This window comes from Hypanus sabinus, chromosome 22 (assembly GCF_030144855.1).
Source record: "Hypanus sabinus isolate sHypSab1 chromosome 22, sHypSab1.hap1, whole genome shotgun sequence".
In the NCBI taxonomy this organism is placed as follows: domain Eukaryota; kingdom Metazoa; phylum Chordata; class Chondrichthyes; order Myliobatiformes; family Dasyatidae; genus Hypanus; species Hypanus sabinus.
In genome coordinates, this window is record NC_082727.1 from 16,036,675 (window position 1) to 16,061,086 (window position 24,412).

The 24,412-nt window shown below is 40.5% G+C and overlaps 2 protein-coding genes across 6 annotated transcripts in view; one reads left to right on the forward strand and one right to left on the reverse strand.

Moving 5' to 3' along the window:
• Window positions 1-6,643, reverse strand: part of wu:fc17b08 (uncharacterized) — a 121,890-nt gene extending 115,247 nt beyond the window's left edge. For 2 of the 5 annotated variants that reach the window (XM_059947121.1, XM_059947117.1), the window contains exon 1: window positions 6,339-6,642. The gene's annotated coding sequence lies outside the window, so the exon portion shown is untranslated. Of the gene's footprint in view, window positions 1-6,334 lie in introns of all 5 variants that reach the window. The other 3 variants (XM_059947119.1, XM_059947120.1, XM_059947116.1) reach the window with 3 other exon arrangements.
• The window catches only part of exosc1 (exosome component 1), a 28,484-nt gene continuing 9,921 nt past the window's right edge, over window positions 5,850-24,412 (forward strand). The window contains exons 1-5 of the mRNA XM_059947129.1: window positions 5,850-6,114; window positions 16,221-16,460; window positions 17,083-17,198; window positions 19,597-19,671; window positions 23,251-23,339. Coding sequence (XP_059803112.1) covers window positions 16,415-16,460; window positions 17,083-17,198; window positions 19,597-19,671; window positions 23,251-23,339 — 326 coding nt within the window. The 5' untranslated portion in view covers window positions 5,850-6,114; window positions 16,221-16,414. The remainder of the gene's footprint in view (window positions 6,115-16,220; window positions 16,461-17,082; window positions 17,199-19,596; window positions 19,672-23,250; window positions 23,340-24,412) is intronic.

Genomic DNA, 24,412 nt, shown 5'->3' on the forward strand with positions numbered 1-24,412 from the left:
TTGAGCTAAATAACACAGAAGTATAATATTTGGCCAAATTTGCACAATGAGCACAATCAACAAATACTGCTACTCCTAACAGATTATTGAACTACTCACAAATACAACAGCTTAAAAGGGGAAGTTGGGATCAAACTTTAGGGGTAAAACTTGTTGGGGAGTATCAACATTTCCTTGGCAGCTGCTGCCATTGACCCTCAAACCCAGTAGGTTTCACTCATCACAAAGCAAATTATCAGGCAGAATCAGCCAATGCTCTGTGCTACTGGGCTCAGCATGGGCTCCAGCAGGACAGCTGTGCCAATTTCTCCAGTAGTTCCATTGAGGACTCTACTCACAGATCCCACTTCAGAATGCTCAAACACATTCATTTCAAGGGAGATTTTATTGCTGCTGCAAAGAAAGCAGTGAGGGACTTTTATTTTTGTTTCAGTTATTTAGTAGCTATCACATATTTACATGGTTTGACAAACTAGACTTACAAATTATTAATGTGCAGAACCATATCTGCACATGCTCAATATTGTTCCATTCCCTGACTATCTCTGTGTCTGCCAAAATGCATCTTAAACATGGCCATTGTATCAGCTTCTACCTGGTCAAATATTTCAAGCATCAATCCTTCTGTATAAAAAAAACCACTTTAAATCTATGCTTTCTAGTATTTGACATCATCTATACCTCAATTTTATATACTTCCTTTAGCCTTGATTTTCTAGGATAAACTAGCATAGCCAATGTAGTCTCTCTCCAAGGCAACATCCTAGTGAACCTCTTCTACACCCTCTCCAAAGGCATGACCTCTTTCCTGTTGTGTCAGTACCAGAACTGCACACAATATTCCATGAGGCCTAACCAAAGCTTTGAATTGTTGCAACATGACTTTAGATTCAATGCCCCAACTGATGAAATTGTACTATAGACTTTTCTTGTCACTTTGTCACTGGTGTTGCCACTTTCTGGAACCTATGGACTTCAACCCCAAGACTGCTTTAAATCAACAGTCCAAAGGGCCAACCTTTTACTGAACATTTTTCTCTGTTTTAACACCCCACCTGCTAACACATCACCTTATGCCTGCCCAGATGAAACTCCACCAGCCATTTCTCCTCCCAAATAAACTGATGTATAGACAACTTTCTTCTATCCACATCTTCCAATTTTCATTCAAGCTACAAACATACTAATCAGATTACCTACATTCACATCCAAAACATTAACAGACCCCAGTACTGATAAATTATGGTATAAAAGTGAGAGAGTACGAGAAAGTAAGACCTCCCTCCCACTACCTTATTATCTTCTATGAGAAAGCCAGTTTGGATCCAATTTACCAACTCGTCCCATGACTGAATCGTCCTTTGAGACTGAATCAGCTGGATCAGGCCATTAGGAGGGAACCTTGTCGAATACTTTTTACCAAAGTCCATGAAGACACTATCCATTTCCTGATCCTCAACCATCTTCTTCACTGCCTCAAAAAAAAATCCTCAATCAAATTTGAGAATCAGGATCTCCTCCAGACAAGTCCAGGCTTTTCCAAATGGAAATTAGTTCTAACTGCAAGAATTTTCTTCAGTAGCTTCTGTACCACTAAATGCAAAGCTCAAGCCTATATTTCCTGTGTGTACCTGTTACTCACCTTAAGGAGAACACTGGCTCATTTCCAGTCATCTGGTTTCTTACCAACGACGAAAGATACAATGATCTACGTCAAGCCCTCAAATCTTCTTCCTTGCTCCTTTTAGTAACCCTAGATACCATAGACCCTGGGAATCTATCTACTTTCTTTTTTTTTTAAATCACTTCCTCCTTAATATCTATGTCATATAGTCAAGAATATCAACATACCCTTCCTTAATCTCACTAAGACTGTCTTCTTCTTGGGGGGGTACTAATGCAATGTGTTCATTAGGGGCCTCACCAATGAACAAATTTCCTTTCTTGATCTACTCTTTGTCCAGCTACCTTCTTGCTTCAAATTCACATGCAAAATGCCTTAGGAAACCGATTTGCCATGGACATTTCATAGCCCTTTTCAGCACTAATTTCTTGTTTAATTTCTTTCCTATCTCCTTTTTATTCTTCATATTGAAAAAATTAAATGTTTATAAAGGCTTTGAATAACAAAGGCATTATAGTGCTTCAAGTAGTAATTGACAATTGTCAATTGTTTCCTCAGTGGTTTCTTGGCTTTTTCTCAATTACCCACATGATTAAATTCAGTTGCACACAGAGCCAAATTCACAATGATGTACAAACAAAGAATTTTGAATAGGTAATTAACCGGGACATTAAATACATTTGATATTTAACAAATCCGTAAATCTGCAAAGTCTTCTCAATTATCCGAGAATTAAGAAAAACAGAATGCCTCACTTTTAATTCCTGAACTATACTGACAACTGAAATATAAAAAATGCTTTTGTACAGATAATGGATTAAACAGCCTCCTGATGAAAAGTATCAATGTATAGATAAAATAGAAAAGCTCAGTTTAACTATGATAATCTTCATGACTGAATACTTATGAACATTTATACAGTATGCTCACATTGAAAAACTTTTTTATTTGGCAATGGACAAAAAGTTTAGAAGCTGTGACAATTTAAAATCATTCTAACAGCCCACATCTTCAGGGGAAAATGACTAAACGGGAAAGAAGAAAATAGGTGTTGCCTACATGAGCACAAAGCTTTAGACTTGAGATCTGATTGAAAGATAAAGCTTAGTCAAATTAACAATTGCATTGAAAAGAACAATAATTCTGCAAAGGTTGCAGAATTTGCACTGAAAATAACAATCATTCTGCAAAAGTTCGATAGGAAACCAGAGTACTCCCCACTTACCAACCCTCCTGTTCTAGCAATGAAATTAGTAGGCACATCGGTGATTAGAGATTTCTGATATTCTTGACACTGAATGTAACCCCACTAATTACTTCCAGCACCGCAAAATATTTGTTTTATTTATTGTTTAGTAAATAACTTTCAATCCTTGTCAATATATTAGCCACTAATATCACACCAAGCTAACCTTTTGTGGGACTTTATCAAAGGCTTTATGAACATCCAAGTGTAAACACATACATTGGTTTTCTTTTACCCATTCTGTTAACTGCATCCTCTAAAGGACCCATTTCAATTCACTTCCTATTCCCTCACTGACATATCTGTCCACAGCCTCCTCTACTACCTGAATGAGGATAGATGCAGACTGGAGGAGAAACACTTCATATTCCGGCATGGTAATCTCCAACCTGACAACATCAACAATGATTTCTCCATCTTCTGGTAACCCCTCACCTCCATCTTTCTAAACACCCCCCCCCCCCCATTTACCCACATCCCAAAACTTCCTCACTTTTTCTCTTCCCCTCCCCACCCTCACAACCTGCTCAGCATTTCCCTCTGGTCACCCATCTCCTTCCCTTTATTCCATGACCTACTGTCCTCTCCAATCAGATTCCTTTTTCCTCAGTCCTTTGCCTTTTGCACCTAATGCCACAGTTTCTCATCATTCCTTATCATCACGCCCTCCCCCGCTTACCCATTACCTGCTGGCTTATACATCTCCTCCTCCCTTTTTATTTTGCTTCTGCCCTCTTCCCTTTCAGTTCTCATGAACAATCTCAGCCTGCAACATCAAATGTCATCTCCTTCCATAGATGCTGTCTGACCTGCTGTTCCTCCATAATTTTGTGTACATTGCTCAAGATTGCCAGCATCTGAAGAATCGTTTGGGTCTTGACTTTGTCCTTATTTACTATCCTGTTACCTCGTACTATACAATAGCTTCTAGTATTTTCCCCATTACTGGTGCCTGAGGTTTACAGCTTTCTCTCTCCCTCATTCTGATAACAGCATTACATTTCCTACCAATCAGTGGTGTTTTATAATCTGTAGAACTTTGGGATAAATGATAACCGATGCTGCTTGTGCTGTTCTGCTGAACATTGTGGGCATGCTGTGTTGGCAGCAGAATGTGTGGTGACACTTGTAGGCTGCCTCCAGCATATTATTGGGTGTGTTTGTTGTTAACACATGCAACACATTTCACAATATGTTTCAATGTATGAATAATAAATCTGAATCTACTACTATCACAGCTACCTCCTTTAGGATGTAAAAATGATCAGGCCCCATGGTTTTATTGCCTCTTGGTGCCATTAATCAAGCATTATTTACTAAGTTTTAACTTCCTCTGGTTCCTTGCCATTAGGCTCTCAATTCCCTTACATTACAAGAAAATTACTTCTGCCCTGTGAAACTAGAATTAAAGTATTTGTTTAATTACTTTATTGCCCATTTCTGACTCAACAGAACCTACATTTGAATTTACCAATCATTTCTTATTTGTCGAAACTTCTACAGTCCACCTAATAATCTCTGAACATTTATTCTCCTACTCTAGTTCTGTTCTCAATCAATTCCTTTGTCTTTATTTGAGAAACCTCCTCTGCTCTCAACACAAGTTTTCCACCAGTTGTGAAAATCCTATATAGACTCTTATTTGAATCAAATATCAACCTTAACTTACTTTGTTAGTCTCAGTCAAGTCATTTTCCATTTTTATGCCAGGCTGGAATGGATAATTTCACAGTGGAGCAGCAAGGTAAGTATGCGGTTGTTCATCATCCGTCCATCACCAAGTCTTTAAACCTCAATCTAGTATAATCAACTCAAAACTCATGCCTTCAAAAATGTTATTATGTTTAGAGTTTGCATTCTAGCTTTACATTTAAATACTTCACCTTGCAGCCTCATTTAAAAAAAATCTATCAAGTTATACTTTCAAAGTTGTCAAGGGAAAAAGAAAGGACTATTGGGGATACTTGTGACAAACCAGAGCATCCCACCACTGTCTCCCCGTGACAGCGTGGGTTTCCTCCAGGTGCTCCAATTTCCTCCCACAGTCCAAAGATGCATCGGTTGACATGTATTGATCATTGTAAGTTGTCCCATGATTAGGCTTGGGTTAAATTGGGGTTGCTAGGCAGCATGATTCAAAGGGCTAGAAGGGATTATTCTGCACTGTATCTCAATAAGTAAATAAATAAAAATTATTTGAATCTGCTCTCCACTATATTCTAATTACATTGTTTACATAAACAAATCGGAGTAATTCAGTAGAAAATTTATCCTTTAATAAACTACAGACATTTTCCATTCGTATACATTAGATAATACACTCTCCTTATCCCCCCCTTTACAAGCTTTACAATGATTAAAAAACATATTTCCATCACCAGCCCACTTTCCACCAATATAATTGGATAACACGAGAAAATCTGCAGAAGCTGGAAATCCAAAGCAACAAACACAAAATGTTGGTCAGGTCAGGCAGCATCTACGGAAAAAGAGTAAACAGTCGACGTTTCGGGCCGAGACCCTTCTTCAGGACTTCCTTAGTTAGCTTGAAGAACACGAGACAAGGTTTAGAGTAGATAAAGCATGGGTAAATCAGAAATCGCATTAAACTCCTTTCACAATCCCCACCATCAAAACATAACACAAGGGCAACAAGAGTACAGCCACAGAAGAAAAATGATTATTGCAAATATCCATCACAGAAATCACTTCCAGGTTAAAAAAAATCAACCTTAAATGTGTCACAATACCATCACAACATCTCATTGCATGTTACGATGCCTCATCTGAAATCTGCAGCAGTTTCCACAGGGCAAGTATACGCGCACCATTTCCTTTCAAAGGCAGTAAGAGAAGGGGAAGGGAATGGGAAAGAAACGAACGCCAATGCCAAAGGCTGCAAAAATAAAGCCAACGGGCAAGGTACACAGAGGGGGCAGGAAAGAAAGGAAGGTGATGATTAGAAGGGGGGGGGGGGAGGGACAGAGACACAGACTACAATTCCCATAATGCCCAGCGAAACACCACATCACTGCGCACGCGTGACGGCCTGATGCTTCGGATCTCCACTCTGCGCACCGCCTCTCTTTTTATATTTATAAAAAAAACTAATGGCTTACTTCATAAAACGGAAGAAAAGTAAACGGTTGAAACGGGGAGCATGGTGAGAAAAGAACTAAAATCCAAACGGGACAGCCTTGAAAAAAAGGAATATCTCCGGCTGAAGAATACCGATAAACCTGAGGTAAAATATTAATTTAACCGGACGATGATTAATAACATCGGGCGAGGATGAGAATGTTTGTATTTTGTGATGACGGTCAGCAGATTTGAGCGACTTATTTTGGGACACGGGCACTGTCGATGGAGAGGTGGTTGAGGGGGGGGGGGGGGGGGAAGAGGAGTACTGCTCCTTTTAACCGTACCCTTCTCGACTCCCGGGAAGGAGAATAAGTGAGGCTTACCTACACAGCGGATAACTTTGTGCCTCCAAGTGTCAAGCTCCTGTCGAAAGCCACGCCTTTCCTTCGAACAGTGTTGGCCGTGACACGGGCTGGCCATGTTCTAACGGGGTTGCGTTTGGGGTAAGAAGTGGGTTGGGGAGGGGGTTAAACTGTTCCATAAGCATCCAACCCCTCTCCTCCTCCTCTTCCACCGCTGCCGACGCCGTCGTCATCAACGACAACAACACGGCGGCCGTAGGAAGGGGGAGGAGGCGCCGGGTCGGACGTGCGCGCGCCGGGTGCGCAGTCTCGCTCCGAATTGGCTGATTGGGGGGGGGGGGGGGGTCCGAAGGGGAGCAACCGTGCGCGCGCCCTCCAGTGCCCGAGTGGGCATGACGTAACCACGCAGCGTGGGCGACCTGGAGGAAAGAGGTGGGAGGAGAGGAGGGGGCAGGAGTTTGGGGTCTCGTTGGGCTGATCAATGGTCCTCTGTCATAGAAAAATACAGAACAGAAATAGGCTCTTTGGCTCATCCAGTCCATTTAGACTGCCTAGTTCCATCCACCAGCACCCACCTCTCCATCCATTACTTATCTAAGCTTTTGTTAAACATCAAAATTGAGCTTGCATGCACCTCTTGTATTTTGTCACCCACTCTCTGGATCCTCTGAGTGAATGTCTTTCCCCACATGTTCCCCCTAAGCTTTTCACCTTTCACCCATGATCTCTAGTTGTTGTCCCACCCAACCTCTGGAAAAAGTCTGCTTGAATTTACCCTATCTATACCACTCATCATTTTTTTCTACATTCCAAGGAAAGAAGTGCTAACCTCGTCAATCTTTCCTTAGAACGCAGGTCCTCTAGTCCTGGCAACGTACTTGTAAATTTTCTCTGTACTCTTTCAACCTTGTTTACATCTTTCCTGTCGGTAGGTGATCAATACACCAAATTAGGCCTCGCCAACATCTTGTACAATTTCAACATAACATTCCATCTCCTGATATGTTCGTTGATTTATGAAGGCCAATGTATCCTCTCCTATCAGATTCCTTCCTCATCAGTGTTTTGTTTTGAAAATTTAAAAAAAATAATAAATAATTGAAAGGAAAACAAAGGAGTCAGACATAACTTGTGTACACAAGTTTTTTTTTGCATTAGCAAAGTGCACACATATGTCATGGCATGATGACATGCTATTTACATACAACCCATAATTAATTAAATGAACAAGCATGCTGAATCAAATTATATATTTACAATATTACTTAAAATTTTACTGAAGTATGAAATACTCATCAGCCCTTTACCTCTTCCACCTATCCCCTTACAGCTTACTTCCATCCCCTCCCCACCCACTTTCCCCTCACCAGGTCTCACCTGTCATCTCCTCCCACCTAATTCTGGCCTCTGCTCCCATCCTTTCCAGTCCTGACATAGGGCCTAAAGCATTGGCTATTTATTCCGCTCCGTAGTTGCTGCCTAACCTATGAGCTTTCTGACATTTTGCATGTGATACATCAATGGTGCTATGGTTTCATCTAGAATTATCTAGAATCTGTAGTTGGAGGTGTGCAGATACCCAAGGGGGTTACTGAACTGGGTGGAATTGGTTTATTATTGTTACGTGTACTGGGATACAGTGGAAAATCTTGTCTTGCATACTGTTCAAACAGATCAAGTGATTACATTGAGGTAGAACAAGGTAAACAATAACAAAATACAGAAAAATGAAACACCTCTTTTTCCCTTATTAGGGAAAGAGAGAGAGCTTGTGATATGTCGAATTACCGGGTGAACAAGTAGTCTTTGGGGTACTGCAAATCTGTCTTTATTGATGTTTTGCTGCACACGATAGTGCTTGGTGGGGAGTGCCGATGCTTTTTTTTTGCTGGTGGGGAGGGGGGTCGTTTATTTGCTGCTGCTTATGCGTGGGGGGAGCTGGGGGGACTTTGGGGTTCTAACATTTAACTGTAATTCATTCTTTGGGGCACTCCTCTGTTTTCATGAGTGGCTACGAAGAAAAAGAATTTCAGGATGTATATTATATACATTTCTCTGACACTAGGTGTATCTTTTGAATATAGAGTACAGCTACAGAGAAAGTGATGCAAGTAGACAATAAGGATCAAGATCATAAAGAGATTGCAAGGTCAAAAGTCCATCTTATCGTACTGGTGAACCTTTTGGTAGTTATAACAGCAGGGTATATATATGGTCTTTGAGCTTGGTGACATTTGCTTTCCGACTTCTTTATATCTTCTGCCTGATGTAAGGGGAAGAAGAGAGAATGCCCAAGGCTACAGAGTTGAGTCAAGCTGAGACTGTCAAGGGATAAGAGTTTTAAAATCAACTTGTTCCTTTAAGGACCTTCAGATTTCACATTAGTTCATTGCCACATACTAAGAAATATTTTCCCTCTTCCTGCTAACAACCATTGGGATACAGAAGCATGAAGACCTACACTCGATGATTCAAGAGCAACTTCTTCAGATTTCTGAATGGTCCGCAAACTCGTGAACACTACCTTCTTCCTTCTTTAACACTAGATTTATTTTATTTTGAAATTTATAGTAGTTTTATGTCTTTGCACTGTAATGCTGACACAAAACAACAAATTTCATGTCATAAGACAGTGATAATAAATCTGATTCTGGCAAGATCATGGCTGATTCGCAATTGGTTTATTATTGTCACATGTTTTGAGGTAGAGTGAAAAACTTCCTTTTGAATGCCATACAAACACGTTATCACATCAGTGCATTTGGGTAGTTCAAGGAAAACAATAAAAGGATGTAGAATAAAGTGTTACAGTGTACAGGAGGTGTAGTGCAGTCAGACACTAAATTCAAGGCCATAATGAGGTAGATGATGGGGCCACAAGTCCATTGTATTGTACTAGGGGACTGTTCAGTAGCAATTGTATTGATTCTCCAGGAAATCAGCAGATTGAGCAGTATTGGAATTGGTTTATTATTGTCATATATACTTATGTACAGTCAAAAGCTTGTCTTGCATACTATTCATACAGATCAAATCATTACACAGTGCTTTGAGCAAGAACAAGATAAAACAGTAATAAGGCAGAATAAAGTGTAAAATCTACTGGAAAAAGTGCAATGTAGTTAAATGATAAAGTGCAAGATCATAACAAGGTAGATGTTGAGGCAAAGACTCTGACTGATAAAAGTCTGATAATAGTAGTATAGAAGTTGCTCTTGAGCTTATTGCTATATGCTTTCAGCTCCTGGAGAACGAAAGATCACCAGACTTGTAAGAAGATTTAAAAGAACATTATTAGTGCTTTTTAAAGATGGAGAATTTAGACTTTAAAAGAGTAGAACAATTGCAATAGAAGTAACGAGAGGATCTGCAGGGAGCAGCTTGCAATGAGTTGCCATGTTCCAGCGCCATCTGTGGGAGGAAAGGAATTGTTGATGTTTTGAAACCCTGCCCTGACGTTGAGCTCGACTGCTGCCTACTTTTTTTGACAAAGTGTCCTCAGAACCTCACTGATGACTCGTTATCACAGGTTTGTGTCCTCATGGCTAATTCTCCCTGAACTTTTCCCCATATCCCTTATTGCTACCATCAGGGAGGAGGTATACAAGCCTGAAGTTGCACACCCAATGTTTTAGGAACAGCTTCTTCACTCCACTATCAGATTTCTGTATGGTCCACAAATTCATGAACACTACCTCACTTTTTAAAATATTTCTTATTGTAACTTATTGTGATTTTTTAAAATATGTATTGCACTATACTGTGCCACAGAACAACAAATTTCATGACATACAGTACTATGCAAAAGTCTAGCTATATATGTGACTAAGATTTTTGCATACTAATGTATGACAATGATTTTTAAAACAATTCTCGATCTGCTTCCCTTTTTTACAAAAATCTGTTGATTTCTATTTTGAATGTAATTAAGGACCATACATCCTTGACTGTCTGCATAGAATTGCATTGAGTAAATGAAAGAAAAAAAATTCATCTCAGTCCTACAGTTGACCCCTTATTCTGAGACTGTTCCCCCAAGTTCCAGATTCTCCAACCTGTCACGGAGCACTGTGGCTCAGAAACAAGCCCCTTGGCCTATCTAGCCCATAATGAATGTTATTTTGCCCAGTCCCATCAACTCGCACTTGGGCCATAGCCCTACGTACCCTCCCATCCATGTACTTAATCAACCTTCTTTAAATATTGAAGTCTTTAAGCATTAATCTCCAAAAGCCCTCTCAAAATCATGTACATTACAATAAGATTGCTTCTCATGCCTCTATTCAAATTCAAGTTTGAAGTTCATTGTCATTCAACTACTGTATACACCTAAACCTCATCGTTCCTCTGAGGCCAAGGTGCAAAATACAGTCCATATTGTTATCATCCAGCACATACAGTCACAAAATTAGCACTAATCTGTGTAGCACGGCCTGAAAATTGGTAACATAAAGTGCGAGTTGCATGTTTAGGTAAGACAATATAATATTACTGACACTATTATAATAAAACAAGCAGTTGTATAAATACGTGAAACAACAGCAATAAGAGATGAAAAGTGGCCATTGCAGGATGAGAGTGTGTCTGTGAGTTGGGGAGTCGGGCGGGGGGGTGGGGGCTGGGTGGAGACAGTGTTAGGACTTTCAGACAGAGTGAATATGTGCTGGGTGGCGGCAGGATGCAAAGAAGTCTTAACAGCCTGGGAGGCCGAAGCTGTTACCCAGCCTGGCAGTCCTAGTTCTTGTGCTGTGGTACATTGTGCCTGATGGGAGAAACTCAAAGTGATTGTGGGAAGGATAGGAGGGGTCTTTGACAGTGCGGGAGGCAATGCTTAAGCAGCGATTCTGAAATATGCCCTGGGGGGGGGGGAGGGATGAGCGAGAACTTGACCTTGATGATCTTTACAGTGAAATGTATTAGCGACCAACACATCCAAGGGTGGCTGGGCGAAGCCTGCAGGTGATGTCACACATACTGGCACAAACATAGAATATCCGCAATGCTCAGAAGAACCACACAGAGCACAAGCAACAAAAGACAAAACAAGCCCATTCCTCCCTCCCATCCATGCACATACACTGTCCTGTAATGCCAAGACAGTCGCTTTCTTAGGTCTCCAGCCTCCAGCACTCTCGGATTCAGACTCGTACACACAGATGTTAGACCTTCGACTACCCCAGCCAACACGCAGAGATTTGCAGACCTGCCACTCTGGCCACTGGGCTTCAACTTACAGGGATTGCAGTTCGGTGCCAGTTTGAGGATTATGCTCTGCTAATAAAGATTAATCTTAATCTGTCCTCTTAAATCAATATACTTGACCCAGGAATGAACTTGGATAATCTGCCCTTCCTCCAAGGCAAATGTATCCTTACCACCTCACTGACTTTAGCCTCCATATTTTCTCTAAAACGGCCAAAATAAGAGCTTACATATCCACTTTCTGTAACCGGCAGAGGGTGTGTCAGTAGTGCAGCCACAAACTAAGCTCTCCGGTGGTAGAATATTCCTACAACTGTATGACAGTCACCCAATCAATCCCACTAGTCTCCCCGGTGCTTGTTTGTATGCATGGGCTGAAGGTAGGTTGGGTGCTCATAACCTGTAAAGGTCTTGTTTCCTATTGTTGCGCAGATGACAATAAACTCAACTTTGACTTTGGGATTTGGCATTGACAATTTTGCCCTAAATCATGATCTGCTGTTTGTCATTTGTTCCAAATGCAAATTTGAGAAAGGTTGTCAGACTTTCTTGCTTCATGCCCTCAATGACATCTTCAGGTCATGTAAGGCCTGTATAATAATTGAAGCTGCTCAGCAGATGTATTTTGCACATGTTCACTAGTGAAGTGCGTGCCCTTTGTGTCTTTGGATGTGATTTGGAGGGCAACTCTTAAGCCTGTTGAGGAGGACCCTGGTGCTGACTTCCCACGTGGTTGATTCCAGGAGCACTGCTCTAGTTACCATAATGAAATTTGTCTCCCATCTTGTAGGTCATTATGACAGCATTTTTGTTCAGATGTGAGAAATGAAGTTGCAACTTTATGGATTTTTCCTTCCCCATTTTAAGCTGGGAAAGCACCTACTCCAGCAGCCTTGTAGATTGTCATTTGAGAACGACACTTGGCTGCTTGTTAACCTGGGGTGATGTTGAGATAAGTTTGCTGTTCACTGAAGTTCAAACTGCTCATGCCACAATTTATGAGTAATTCAAAAACTCCCATCCAATGGGTGCTATCTGTCTCTCTGCCCTTAATGACTTCACTTCTATTCTCAGCTCTTAGGGGGTGGCCCCTTGGGTGCTTAAAGCCTTGGCAGTGTTAAAGGATTTATGTACGTCATGGGTATCAATGAGATGCTGGGCCTTTTATGGTCTGTCATGTTCCTTAGATGTTAAATTTTATTTTGTCTTCTATCTTTGACTGCTTGAGAACCAGTATTTTACTCTCTTTTTGCCACATTTTGCTCTCCAATGAGCATCCTGCTATACAGGACAGATCGGAAAGGAATAATAGTCACTTTCCTAGAGATACAGAGCAAAAACAACTAAAGGGAAAGTCAACAATTGTGGATGAGTTTATAATAAAACATGAAAACACGCTATAATATGTCATATCTGACAATAATATCATCCTTGATTGCTGGTCATTTTGTAAGTGTAAATTGCCCCTAGGCCACATTGCATAATTAGTGCTAGTAGACACATCATAGAACAGTACAGGCCCTTCAGCCCATAATGTTGTGCCAACCTTTTAACCTACTCCAGGAAATTCTAACCACTCCCTCCCTTATAGCCCTCTATTTTTCTTTCATCTATGTGCTTTAAATCTCTTAAATATCCCTAATGTACCTTGCCCACTATTCCTGTTGCTTTATTTCAAGTCATGTGAACTCTATTGCAGTAAGTCACAGATTCCACAAGCATTTTGGGGAGTTATTCTATAATATTCCTCTTGAAGCAGAAGAATTCTACAGTAATTTCAAATTAAGTTATGAAGTAAGACCATGTTTGCTCTATTTAGTGTACAACAACCATAAAGCAACCATTTTTCCACAAATCCTGCACTAATCCATTTTATTCTCATTCCCATCAACTAAATCCACCACCTTCTCAGATTCTACCACTAACCCACATGCCAGTGCCAATTAACCTGCTAACTCACACGTGTATGGGATGTTGGAGGATTCCGAAGCACTTGAAAGTGCACACAGTTATAGAGAGTTGACTGGAGCTGTGAGGGAGAGACACTACCAGCTGCTCACTGTCCCATCCATTGAATTCATGTCTTGTCCTCTACAAATATAATATCCCAACTAAATTGGGAATCCTAGCCCAATGCTGCACAGACTGGAGGAGGGGTATTTGGGATAACTCTGGGAACTTTGTTCATTTTGGCAAAAGCAAATGCAAACTATGGGAAGAGAGCTCCTCCTACTAAAACACCCTGGCTGAGGTGAAGCCCACGAAGTGAGTGGGAGGAACAGGGATAAAGGTAAGAGCAATGAAAAGGAACCAATAAAGGAGATAGGAAAATGGGGCATGCAGAACAATGAATGAATTGGAAAAAGACTACACAAAGAAAAAATATTAACATGAAGATATTACATCTTATCAAAAACACTCAGCACCTGTGTGGTGGCTACTTAAAATGTCCCACATTTCATTGTGCAAATTAGTGAGGAAAAAAACAATAAATGAAATGAAATTTTAAATTGTATGACAAGCCGATGTAACTTGAAATAGGATGAAAAATGAGTTTTAAATTGAAGTATGTTAAGAAATAAGAAAATGGTCGATGACTAAAAGAAATGTAAGGAAAATTTACAATAGAAGGGGCTCAATAGAGTGAATGAGAATGGAAAATGAAGTAGAGAAGTATGATAGAAATTGAGAGGTGTATGAGGAATGTGATCAAAAAAAGAGGAAAATGAAGACAATTTACAATGCAAATGGGGAATAACTGGAGAGGAAACGGTCACAATAAATTAAATTGACGATAAAAAAGTTGTGCAATGATTGTGGGTGGCAAAATTATGTGAAAGGGACCCTGTAGGAATCAAATTGTGAAGATGGTCAAATAGTAAAGTTAAATCAGTAAAATATTGTTTTTTTAAAAAAGCAGAAATAAATGCAATGAGAGTTACACAAGAAAATGATAAAGAAGCAAAAATATTCAGATACTAAGTGGGGTTATCAAGGTACAATGAAAAATATGTTTTGCATATCATTATCACAACAGTAAGTTCAAGGTAAAAATAGCAAAACATGGAATAAAGTTACAGGAAAAAGTGCAGTACAGGCAGACAATAAGATGCAAGGCAATAACAAGGTAGATTGTGAGATCAAGGGTCTATCTTATCATTCTAAGGAACTGTTCGATGGTCTTATAACAATGGGATGGAAGCCATCCTTGAGTCATGTTTATAATTTGATAAAGTACAACTTATGTACATCAAGATTAACAGCAGTAGTTAGAATTAAGTTGATGTACATGTGAAAGTGATAAAAATGTAAAGGAGAAATCTTTTTTTTCCCATGCTGCTGAAGGGGCTCGGCCCAAAATGCTGACTGTACTCTTTTCCATAGATGCTGCCTAGCCTGCTGAGTTCCTCCAGTGTTTTGTGTGTGTTGCTAGGATTTCCAGCATCAATAGATTTTATCTTGTTTGTAAAGGAGAAAGAACCAGTTTTGCAACCTGCTGCATGTACAACAGGTGCTGTACAAACTTGACCCCAGTGATCATAATGCTCTTTACATCCTTGTAAATACTTTCAAGAGTTGTCTTCAGGGTATAAGGCAGACGTCCCACCTCTCCCTGAATTTCCGGGGGTCTCCCACATACTGAAAGCGGCTCCCTGACACCCACAAATTATATACAATATCCCGGAAATTGATTTTGTTTTGTGTGGCAGAGTAAGAGGAAGAGCGGGAGCAGGAGGGAGCATCCTGATTGGTCTCTCTTTGTGCTTAATAGACCTATCAGTTTTCTCTGTGGGCGGGTTTTACAGTTGATCTCTCGCTTTCTCTTTCATTGTCCATCAGTTCAGTTTAGTGTCTTGCTGCAGTGTGTTCCAAAAAAAGAAAATATAAAACGTACTTCACCCCAGACTACAATAAAGTGTACCCCTGCCTAATAGGGGTCAAAAATAATGACAGTGTTGCTGGGTGCACTATTTGCAACAGCGACTTTTTTATTGCCCATGGTGAGTTAAATGATTGTAAAAGACATGTTGAGGTGAGTTTAACAAGTGTCATTCGTTCATTAGCATAGCTAATATCATTTAAACTAGCTGGCTAGCTGCTAAGGAGCTACTCTATTAATTTCCTACGTGATGAAGCCAAACTCCCTGTAGACTTCCTTTAAATTGTAATAGAATAAAAAATGACTCCATGATAATATAAGACATATTTTAATGTCACATTTTCTGCATATACCCAACTTGGTTTACAGACTAGAGAAAATCACTAAACATCGTATTACATCCACCTTTGGAGGCCGACCAGGGCGGGGCAGGGGGGAGGTTATGGGGTTGCGGGGGGCGGGGGTACTACCTCCCTGAAATGAATTTTTGCAGGGTGGGATGTCTGATAAGAGAACATGTAAACCTGCCACCTTGAGAACCTTCTGCAAGTAATTTTGCATAATTTTTCAGAAAGCAAATGAATTAACATTTTAATGGAAATAAATCAATTGGATGAGATGCCTTTAGATATGGGGAGAGATTGTATAGGCTGGATTAGTTTAGCTTGTAATGAAGGATGTTTTGCACTAAGAAGTGTACATATATTTTTCCAAGATAGACATAAATCTACAAGCAGTCTTAACACTTGATGTAAAACACAAAGGCTTTAATTTATATAATAGTTGAAGTTTGGTGTGTAATTTAACGATGCGTGTGTTGTGAAGCTCACAGAATGGGAAGAGGAATGTGAACTTCAACAGCAAAGGTTCTGGGTCAGACTCGGATCGATTGCACCGATGGTTAGTGGACGCCCACAGCATCCGTGAGGATAGGAATCGCGTCCCGATGCGGCCACCGTACGAATAACGACTCTGGCCGAGCCCCTTTTGTACACCAGCCAATCAGGGCCCGGTATCAGATGCTCCGCGAAGCTGCGATGGCGCCGGTGAAGCTTTGTATCCCAGGTAAATGCGGCCCTGGAGGCGTCAGAGGATCTGGGCCTTGGGGTGGGGGGTGTTATGGGAGATGTTACATGTGTGTGGGAATGTGGTGTGGTTAGAGGGGGAGGAGGAGAGATCGGGGGTGGGAGAATGTGATTGAGGGAGGAGTGGCATAGATGTGAATGAGATCTAGGTCTGAGGGTAGTTAAAGTGTTTTTGGACTCTTGCAGTCAAAAGAGATGCGGGATGAATGCATGTTCCCGGGCAGCTGGGGCTCGTCAGCCGGAGTTGGCAGATTTTCCAGAGGGAAAAATAGTCTCAAACCTCTGCTGCTTTACGGCTATGGGGAAGGTTTCGAGAGTAAACCCCAAAGAAAAATCTAGAGCTGGAGTCACCAAGGTTGAGTCCAGCGTTGACTGACAATACCTGTGACGCCGCTGGTGTCAAATTATCGGATTCTGCTGTTCCTTTGGATTCATAAGCTGCGTGGAGAGTGGATGCTTGCTGCATGGGTAACAGCTTGCATTCCTATCTTACTGCCCTGGTTTGCATATCGACTGACAGCGACAATGTATAGAGAGACTCAAATGCATGCCTTTCAATTAATGCATTAACGTGTGTAATCTCATGTGTTGCATGCTTACAGGAGAGAGACTGTGCAGTATAGAGGACAGCACACCTGGGGAAGGCACGTATTCCAGACACGGATACATTTTTGCGTCTTTAGCAGGATATGTGATGAAGAGAAATGATAATGGAATGGTAGGTAAGGCAAGTTGTCATCGTTACCGGCTCTGCGCGAATACTCACTATGTGCAGTTTGTTCCTTGCTCATCCCTGCATCTTAGCTGCAGGACCAGAGGGAAGGTCCCGTGGCAGGTGAATTTTGGAGAAAACCATATTGTTCACCAGTGCTAGTTTCAGAGGCTTTGCTGCACTTATTAATAACCAAACCAGTCATTGGTTTTGTCGTTGTCACATGTACTAAGATACAGTGAAAAACTTTGGTTTACATACCTTCCAGAGATCTCATTCCAAACATAAGTATATTAAAGTAGCACAAAAGGAAGGTAATCCAAAATGCAGAATCTTTAAGAACTTAATTGAATTCCCCACTTGACACTGTTGATTCTGTCAAAAGGAGATGGATTAAAACTCTTCTGAAGACATTTGGTTGCATAATTATTGCTGGCATAATTAAGGTTTACCTAGTTTTGAATGTGTCTGTCAGATCAGAAATTAAATTGGGACTTTGACTGCCTTCTCATGAACATAGGGAATATTCCTCTTGCGTTATTTTCAAGAACAGTGCCGGAGTTCTTCCCTGGCCAATATTTCTTCCTTTCTCCATTTCCTCATCTTTACAGCAGGATCAAAGTCACTGAGAAGCACATTATTTGAACACAGCTTATATTGTCGGTGTCAAATAATAACTCCACCTTAAAGGTCCTTGATTGTATAGCACTTTAGATTACAGTCAGACAGACATACTTTATTGATCCTGAGGGAAATTGGGTTTCATTACAGCCGCACCAAGAATAGTGAAGAAATATAGCAATACAAAACCATAAATAATTAAATAATAATAAGTTAATCATGCCAAGTGGAAATAAGTGCAGGACCAGCTTATTGGCTCAGAGTGTCTGACACTCCGAGGGAGGAGTTGTGAAGTTTGATGGCCACAGGTAAGAATGACTTCCTATGATGCTTAATGTTCTGGAGGCCATGAGAGTGTAATATCAACACCAGTTCTTTGGTTTGATATGGAGGAATAAAATAAATGTCTGTTTCGTGTAGGATACGAATGAATGAAGAAATCCTACCCCAGACCCCCTACTGAGTTTTGAAGTTTCCACTGGAATTAATACAGTGAAAGTCAGTTGTACAGAAAGTTTGCAATTGGTATGATTTTTTTTTGCATTTGTTAGGGCGACATGATAGCACTTACAGCGCCAGCGATCACCTGCTAAGGACCAATTCCTGCAGCTGTCTGCAAGGTGTTTGTACATTCTCCCTGTGACCACGTGGGTTTCATCTTCATGCTCCAGCTTTCTCCCATATTCCAAAGGTGAATGGGTTAGGGTTAGTAGGTTATGGCCATGCTGTATTGGCGCCAGAAGCATGGCAACACTTGTGGGCTGCCCCCAGCACATCCTCGAATTGTGTTGGCAGTTGAAGTAAAACAATGCATTTCACAATGTTTCAATATACATGCAACAAGTAAGGATAATCTTTTTAAAAGTCTCTCCTCGTTTCACTAACTGTGGGGCACATCCCTGAGCGCTAGCATGGAGGTTAACCCAGGATTGCTGATCTGGAAAAATTGCACAATCTGATATCAGTAATGGTGATCATAAAGCTACCAGATAGACATAAAACTCCTCTGATTCCCTAATGCCCCCCAGGAAAGGAAATCTGCCTTTCCTATCCATCATGTCTTCCATGCTTCTGACTCACTGATGTAGTTGACTCCTAACATCCTCTGAAATGGCCAAAGAAGCCTTTTCAGCTGGGGCAATTTGAGCTGGACAATAAATGTAGCCTGACCATTGATGCCTATGTCCTGTGAACAAATAAATATCCAAAATAGATCGCCTTATCGCCTTAGACTTCACAGGAGAGCACAGAGTGAGTGTTCGCTGGGCAACATTCACAGCTGATGTTGCTTCCTTCATCAGTGCTGCCTCTTGGCTGCGACTGAGCAGAGAGAGGCAGGTTTCATGATAAGTTGGTTGCAGTTAGTAGGAAGTGTGGAAAAACTTCTTTATCTGCAGTTTGGTGTTGAATTTGTTACAATGGAATAGTTGAAGTATTTAAAAATAAAGGAAAACTGAATAAATAAATGTGTCATAGTGTAATACTTCACAAAGTAGGCCTTTTGGCCCAATTTGTACATGCTGACCAAGCTGTCCGTTTTCCTGTGCTTGACCCTTATCTATCTTAAATCAGGGGTTACCAATATTTTTTTATATGCCATGGACTCCTACCGTTAACTGAGATGTCCATGGACCCCAGGTTGGGAATCCCCGCTCTGCATCTTTCCTATCTGAGGGAGCAAGGATAAGATACACATCTAGACACAGCCAGCTGGATATAGCCTTCTATGGCCTTTGTCATAATTACATGCAATTCTGCACTAATTCCAATTTGGTATTTGTAGGTGCCCATTATATCAGTGGTTCGGGACTCAGAGCCCCAGCTCCTACCAGAAGTTGGTGTTGTTGTAACGTGTAAGGTAAGACTGTTTCATATCTTCCTTTTGCAGCTTATGACACTGCTATATTCTGATATTATTGTCTTTACAGAGGCTGTGACAGTGTATGCACATCAACTGTGTTTGCTGTTAGAAAAGGAGGTAAACAGAGGGAGAGATAGGAATTTTGTTGGTACAAGAGACTTGAGTAAAACACAGTCTGCAAGAAGAACTCTGCATGTTGAGCAGCATCCGTAGGAGGCAAGGATGCTGGATGTTCAGCTGAAATGTTGACAGTTGCTGTCCTCATACCAATGCTGCTTGACCCACAGGGTTCTTCCAGCAGACTGTGTGTGGCTGGGATTTTGTTGCTGTGGTTTGGTTGTAATACGAGAGAGGTAGGTACAGATTAAGTACTAATCTCAAAAGGCAATTGGATTGGTACATGTCAAGGTAAAATTTGGAGGGCGAAGGGAAAAACATTGAAAAGTGTTTGTTGGAAAGCCCTTTCAATGAGCAAGTTCAATGGTCCAAAACCAAAATTCTGAACCTTGAAATGACTAGGTAAATGAAGTACTGTTAAATCAACTGACTGTACAAGAGAAAGTTGTAAAGGTCTGAATATTCATATCCAGCACTACCATGTGGAAGCAACTAATCCCATTTCAATGTGCTCACTTTGAAGATTTAAGTCACTGCTTAATCTCTCCACATTGGACAAGTTAGGAAGTACAGTGGACTCCAGTTAATTGGGCTGTCGGTCAATCAGGACTGCTGCTTACTTGGGACAACTCCTTCTTTAAAAAACAACAAAAAACTAATTGAGAAGATAGCCAGATTCCCTTTGTTGATTTGGAACACTATGCTATTTAGTTGGGACAGGAGATTTTTGCTGAACGGTGTAGTGTCTAACGGCCACACAAGTTCATTCGACTGATGCCAGTTAGAATATGTTAGAGACATAGAAAACCTACAGTACAATACAGGCCCTTCGGCATTGATCGTGTGGATAGTCAGAGGTTTTTTTCCAGGGCTGAAATGGCTAGCATGAGAGGGCACAGTTTTAAGGTGCTTTGAAGTAGGTACAGAGGAGATGTCAGGGGTAAGTTTTTTACGCAGAGAGTGGTGAGTGTGTGGAACGGGCTGCTGGCGATGGTGGTGCAGATGGATACGATAGGGTCTTTTAAGAGACTCCTGGATAGGTACATAGAGCTTAGAAAAATAGAGGGCTGTGGGTAACCCTAGGTAACTTCTAAGGTAGGGACATGTTCGACACAGCTTTGTGGGTCAAAGGGCCTGAATTGTGCTGCAGGTTTTCTATGTTTCTAACATTCTAATTAGCATCAGTCAAATGAACTTGTGTGACTGTTAGACACTACACTGTGATTACAGCAAACAGTTTTTAAAGCATCAGCTCCATGTATTTGTGTTCAAAAAGCAGTGAGCTTTTCTCTGATAATTGGTGAGAAATGAGTAATTTGCCAATTCAGAACTGTTTTGCTCACTGTGATTTCAAGTATTCAGGATTAGTGATACCAGAAAAAGCTGGGAGTGTAAATGAAATTATTTCACTCCTTCATCAAGTTAGGAGCCACAGAAAATTTGAAGATATGTACAGTTACCTTGAATGTTACAATGAAAATGAAATTATTGAAAGCATTGTATGAAGGCAATCCATTATCTGCACTAGGTGTTTGCACTGATTTTGTATATTTACAGTCAATAAAAAGAACACAGCAGTGTACACTGAACAAATTCCTCCATTGATAAGTATTAATACAGTGTTATAATACTTATGTAATATTGGTATCATTCTAATTTGTGCTGTATTTCATTCAATTACCCAATTCATTACTCAATTAAATAGTAGTTTGTCTTTTTTATATCTTTTTAACTATTTCCATGAAACCTCGGTTGATTGAGGCAGCTGCTTAATTGGGCCAAAATGTATTGGTCCCGATGTGTTGCAATTAACCAGCATCCACTCTATCCATTGCAAGTATACTGTCTTGAGGTGGGAGGAACCAGGCTAGTTTACAATATCCCAGTACCCTTTTAATTTCTGTCAGACACACTCAAATTCTCTTGCAGTAAAGCTAACCTCCTGTTTGCTTCCTAATTACTTGTGGAACTTGTTAACATTCAAGAATTAATTTCTCTTCAAGTTGCATAGTGTCCTAACTTGGAGACAGATCATTGCATCTGTGTTGTCCCTGGGTCAGAATTTTATGAGTCACTAATTGATTGTTTTGTGACCACCATCTACTGGAGTCCAGAAGATTGAATTCTGCCATTGCCATTGGAACTAATATCTCTTAGAAAATTATCTGGCATGAAATTAATTACCAGCCTATTATTTACGTGCTACTAACTGGACCGAGGCTGCCTTAGAACCGCCTGTGTTATCTGCAATCTAGAATCTTAAGCATGATGGCTAGTTTTCCATACACTGGATATATCTCAGATATGAAATTTTATACCAAGACTGTCCTGCTTTAGAAGTATTGAATTTCATCTGCCTCCCTCCCCCCACTTACACTTTCTTTTCACGCACCTATCTTTCTAGCTATGTAATCCTTCACATTTTACTGAATTGCAGGAGTATGCTATGAGAGCCATGTCTGTGTTTTAACTCAAGTGTATTCCTGTGCCTCTTGTACAATTATAACAATGTTAACCTTTCTGCCTAATGTGTTTCACTCACCCCCTTTTAAACATAACTGTTTCTTTTTCCTCAATTATTCCCTGTGGAAGTAAGATTCACCTTTTTGCTGCTCTTCAGGTGATTAAACTCATCCTGAATTACTTAATTGGTGATTATTGCATATCTTTCTTCTTCACAAATAGACAACAGTGCTTCATTCATCAAATTATTCTGCCATTTTAGAAACATTCAAAGGATAAAGAGAAAGGAGACCTGTTGATTTTTACTGATTGGGCATAACCTTGTAGCCCTGATGGCGTCCATTTGAATTGTTCTTTCCATTCTTTCCAATGCTTGAAAAATGACCAAACAAATTTTACTGTTCAACACATCTTCTGCATTTATGAACACAAGAGATTGTGTAGATACTAGAAATCTTGTGAGCAAAACACGCAAAGTGCAAGAGGAACTCAGCAGGTCAGTCAGCATTTATGGAGAGGAATGAACAGTTATTTATTTCGGACCGAGATATCCTGAAGAAGGATATTTCTAAAATGGCACAAGGATTTGATAGATGAAGACCAAAACATCGTCTGTTCATTTTCCTCCATAGATGCTGCCTGACCTTCTGTGTTCCTCTTTACTTTTCAACATTCACTGCTGGAGCATTGAAGAAACAGACCACCTCAGAGGTCTCTCAAAACAAAAAAACCTGTCTGGCTGGTTCAGTGTCAACATGATAAAGTGCAGTGTTCCTACTTGTACATGAGACCGGTGACTGTGCTCTGAGGCCAACTCACAGGCTTTGCTTTGTGCCCTTCACTGTTGAAATTCTTTAAATTGGGTGGATACATCCCTCTGAAAAGTATAAACCTTAGTATTTCATGCATTGCTGTTATAATCAATAAACCATTGCAAGACCTAACCAAGCATTCCTATTATAAATGCTAATGGATATTTTTTGCTTTTGTTGTTAGGTAACCAGTATTAACCCACGATTTGCTAAAGTTCACATTTTATATGTACGATCTACTCCGTTGAAAGGGGCTTTTAAAGGAACCATCAGGTAATGTTAGAGTCATTTGGCTGTATTGTATTAAACAAGAGGTTCTGCAGATGCTGGAAATCTTGAGCAACACACAAAAAGATATTCAGCAAGTCAAGGGAAGGGTCTCGGCTGAAATTTAGTTTATGCTGCCTGACATACTGAGTTCCTCTAGAATTCTGTGTGTGTGGCTATTCGAGTAGGGTTGAGATCATTTGTCTATAAATTTGTTTTACATTTCCTCTTAGACTATTCACATATCTGATTCCACACTTTGTACATTAAGCCTGCTGATTGTCCACGTTTCTCCTTTAGTTCTCTTTCATATTCTAGCTGCTCAGTTCCCCGAGACACTGCACTTGTAAATCAGTAGCAAATGCACAGCTCTCCACCCACCCCAGCATTCATTCAACTTCACAAGGCCTGTGTTTGGTCTGAAAGACAGTTCTGGTCCTGGGAAGATGCAGATATATAATTGCAGAGTTGTACAGTTTTGCATGTATTCCAGCACCCACTTGTTTCCAGTAGTCTGTGATCTCTTCCTATTTCTTCACACTGTGTCATGAAGAAATTAAACAATGGTGCCACGAGGTGAGGGTGGAAGTCAGTCAAGTTTTATCTAGGCGCACTTGCTCCAGGTCTCTTGCTTTCCCCACTGGTAGGCATCAGATTAGATTGTGTAAGATTATGAAGATCAAAGAGACAATAGTTGATAGCATCTGGGACAAAAAAAAGAACTCGGCAGGTCAGTCAGCATCCATAGATGCAAGAGGTGTGAGTCAATGTTTCAGGTCAGGACCCCAAACCAGGATCATGATTTGATGCAGGGTCTTGACTTAAAAAGTCAGCTTATACTTTTTGCATCCAAAGATTGGTATTGGTTTCTTATGATTGCATATACTAAGATACAGTGGCACTGTGGCAGCATAGCTGTTAGCATGACACTGTTACAGCTCACTGTGTTGCAGTTCAGAGTTCAATTCTGGCATCCTCTGTAAGAAATTTGTACATTCCTCTTGTAAGCATTGGGGTTTCCTCCGGGTGCTCTGGTTTCCTCCCAACTGTCCCAAAGATATACCAGTTAATAGGTTAAT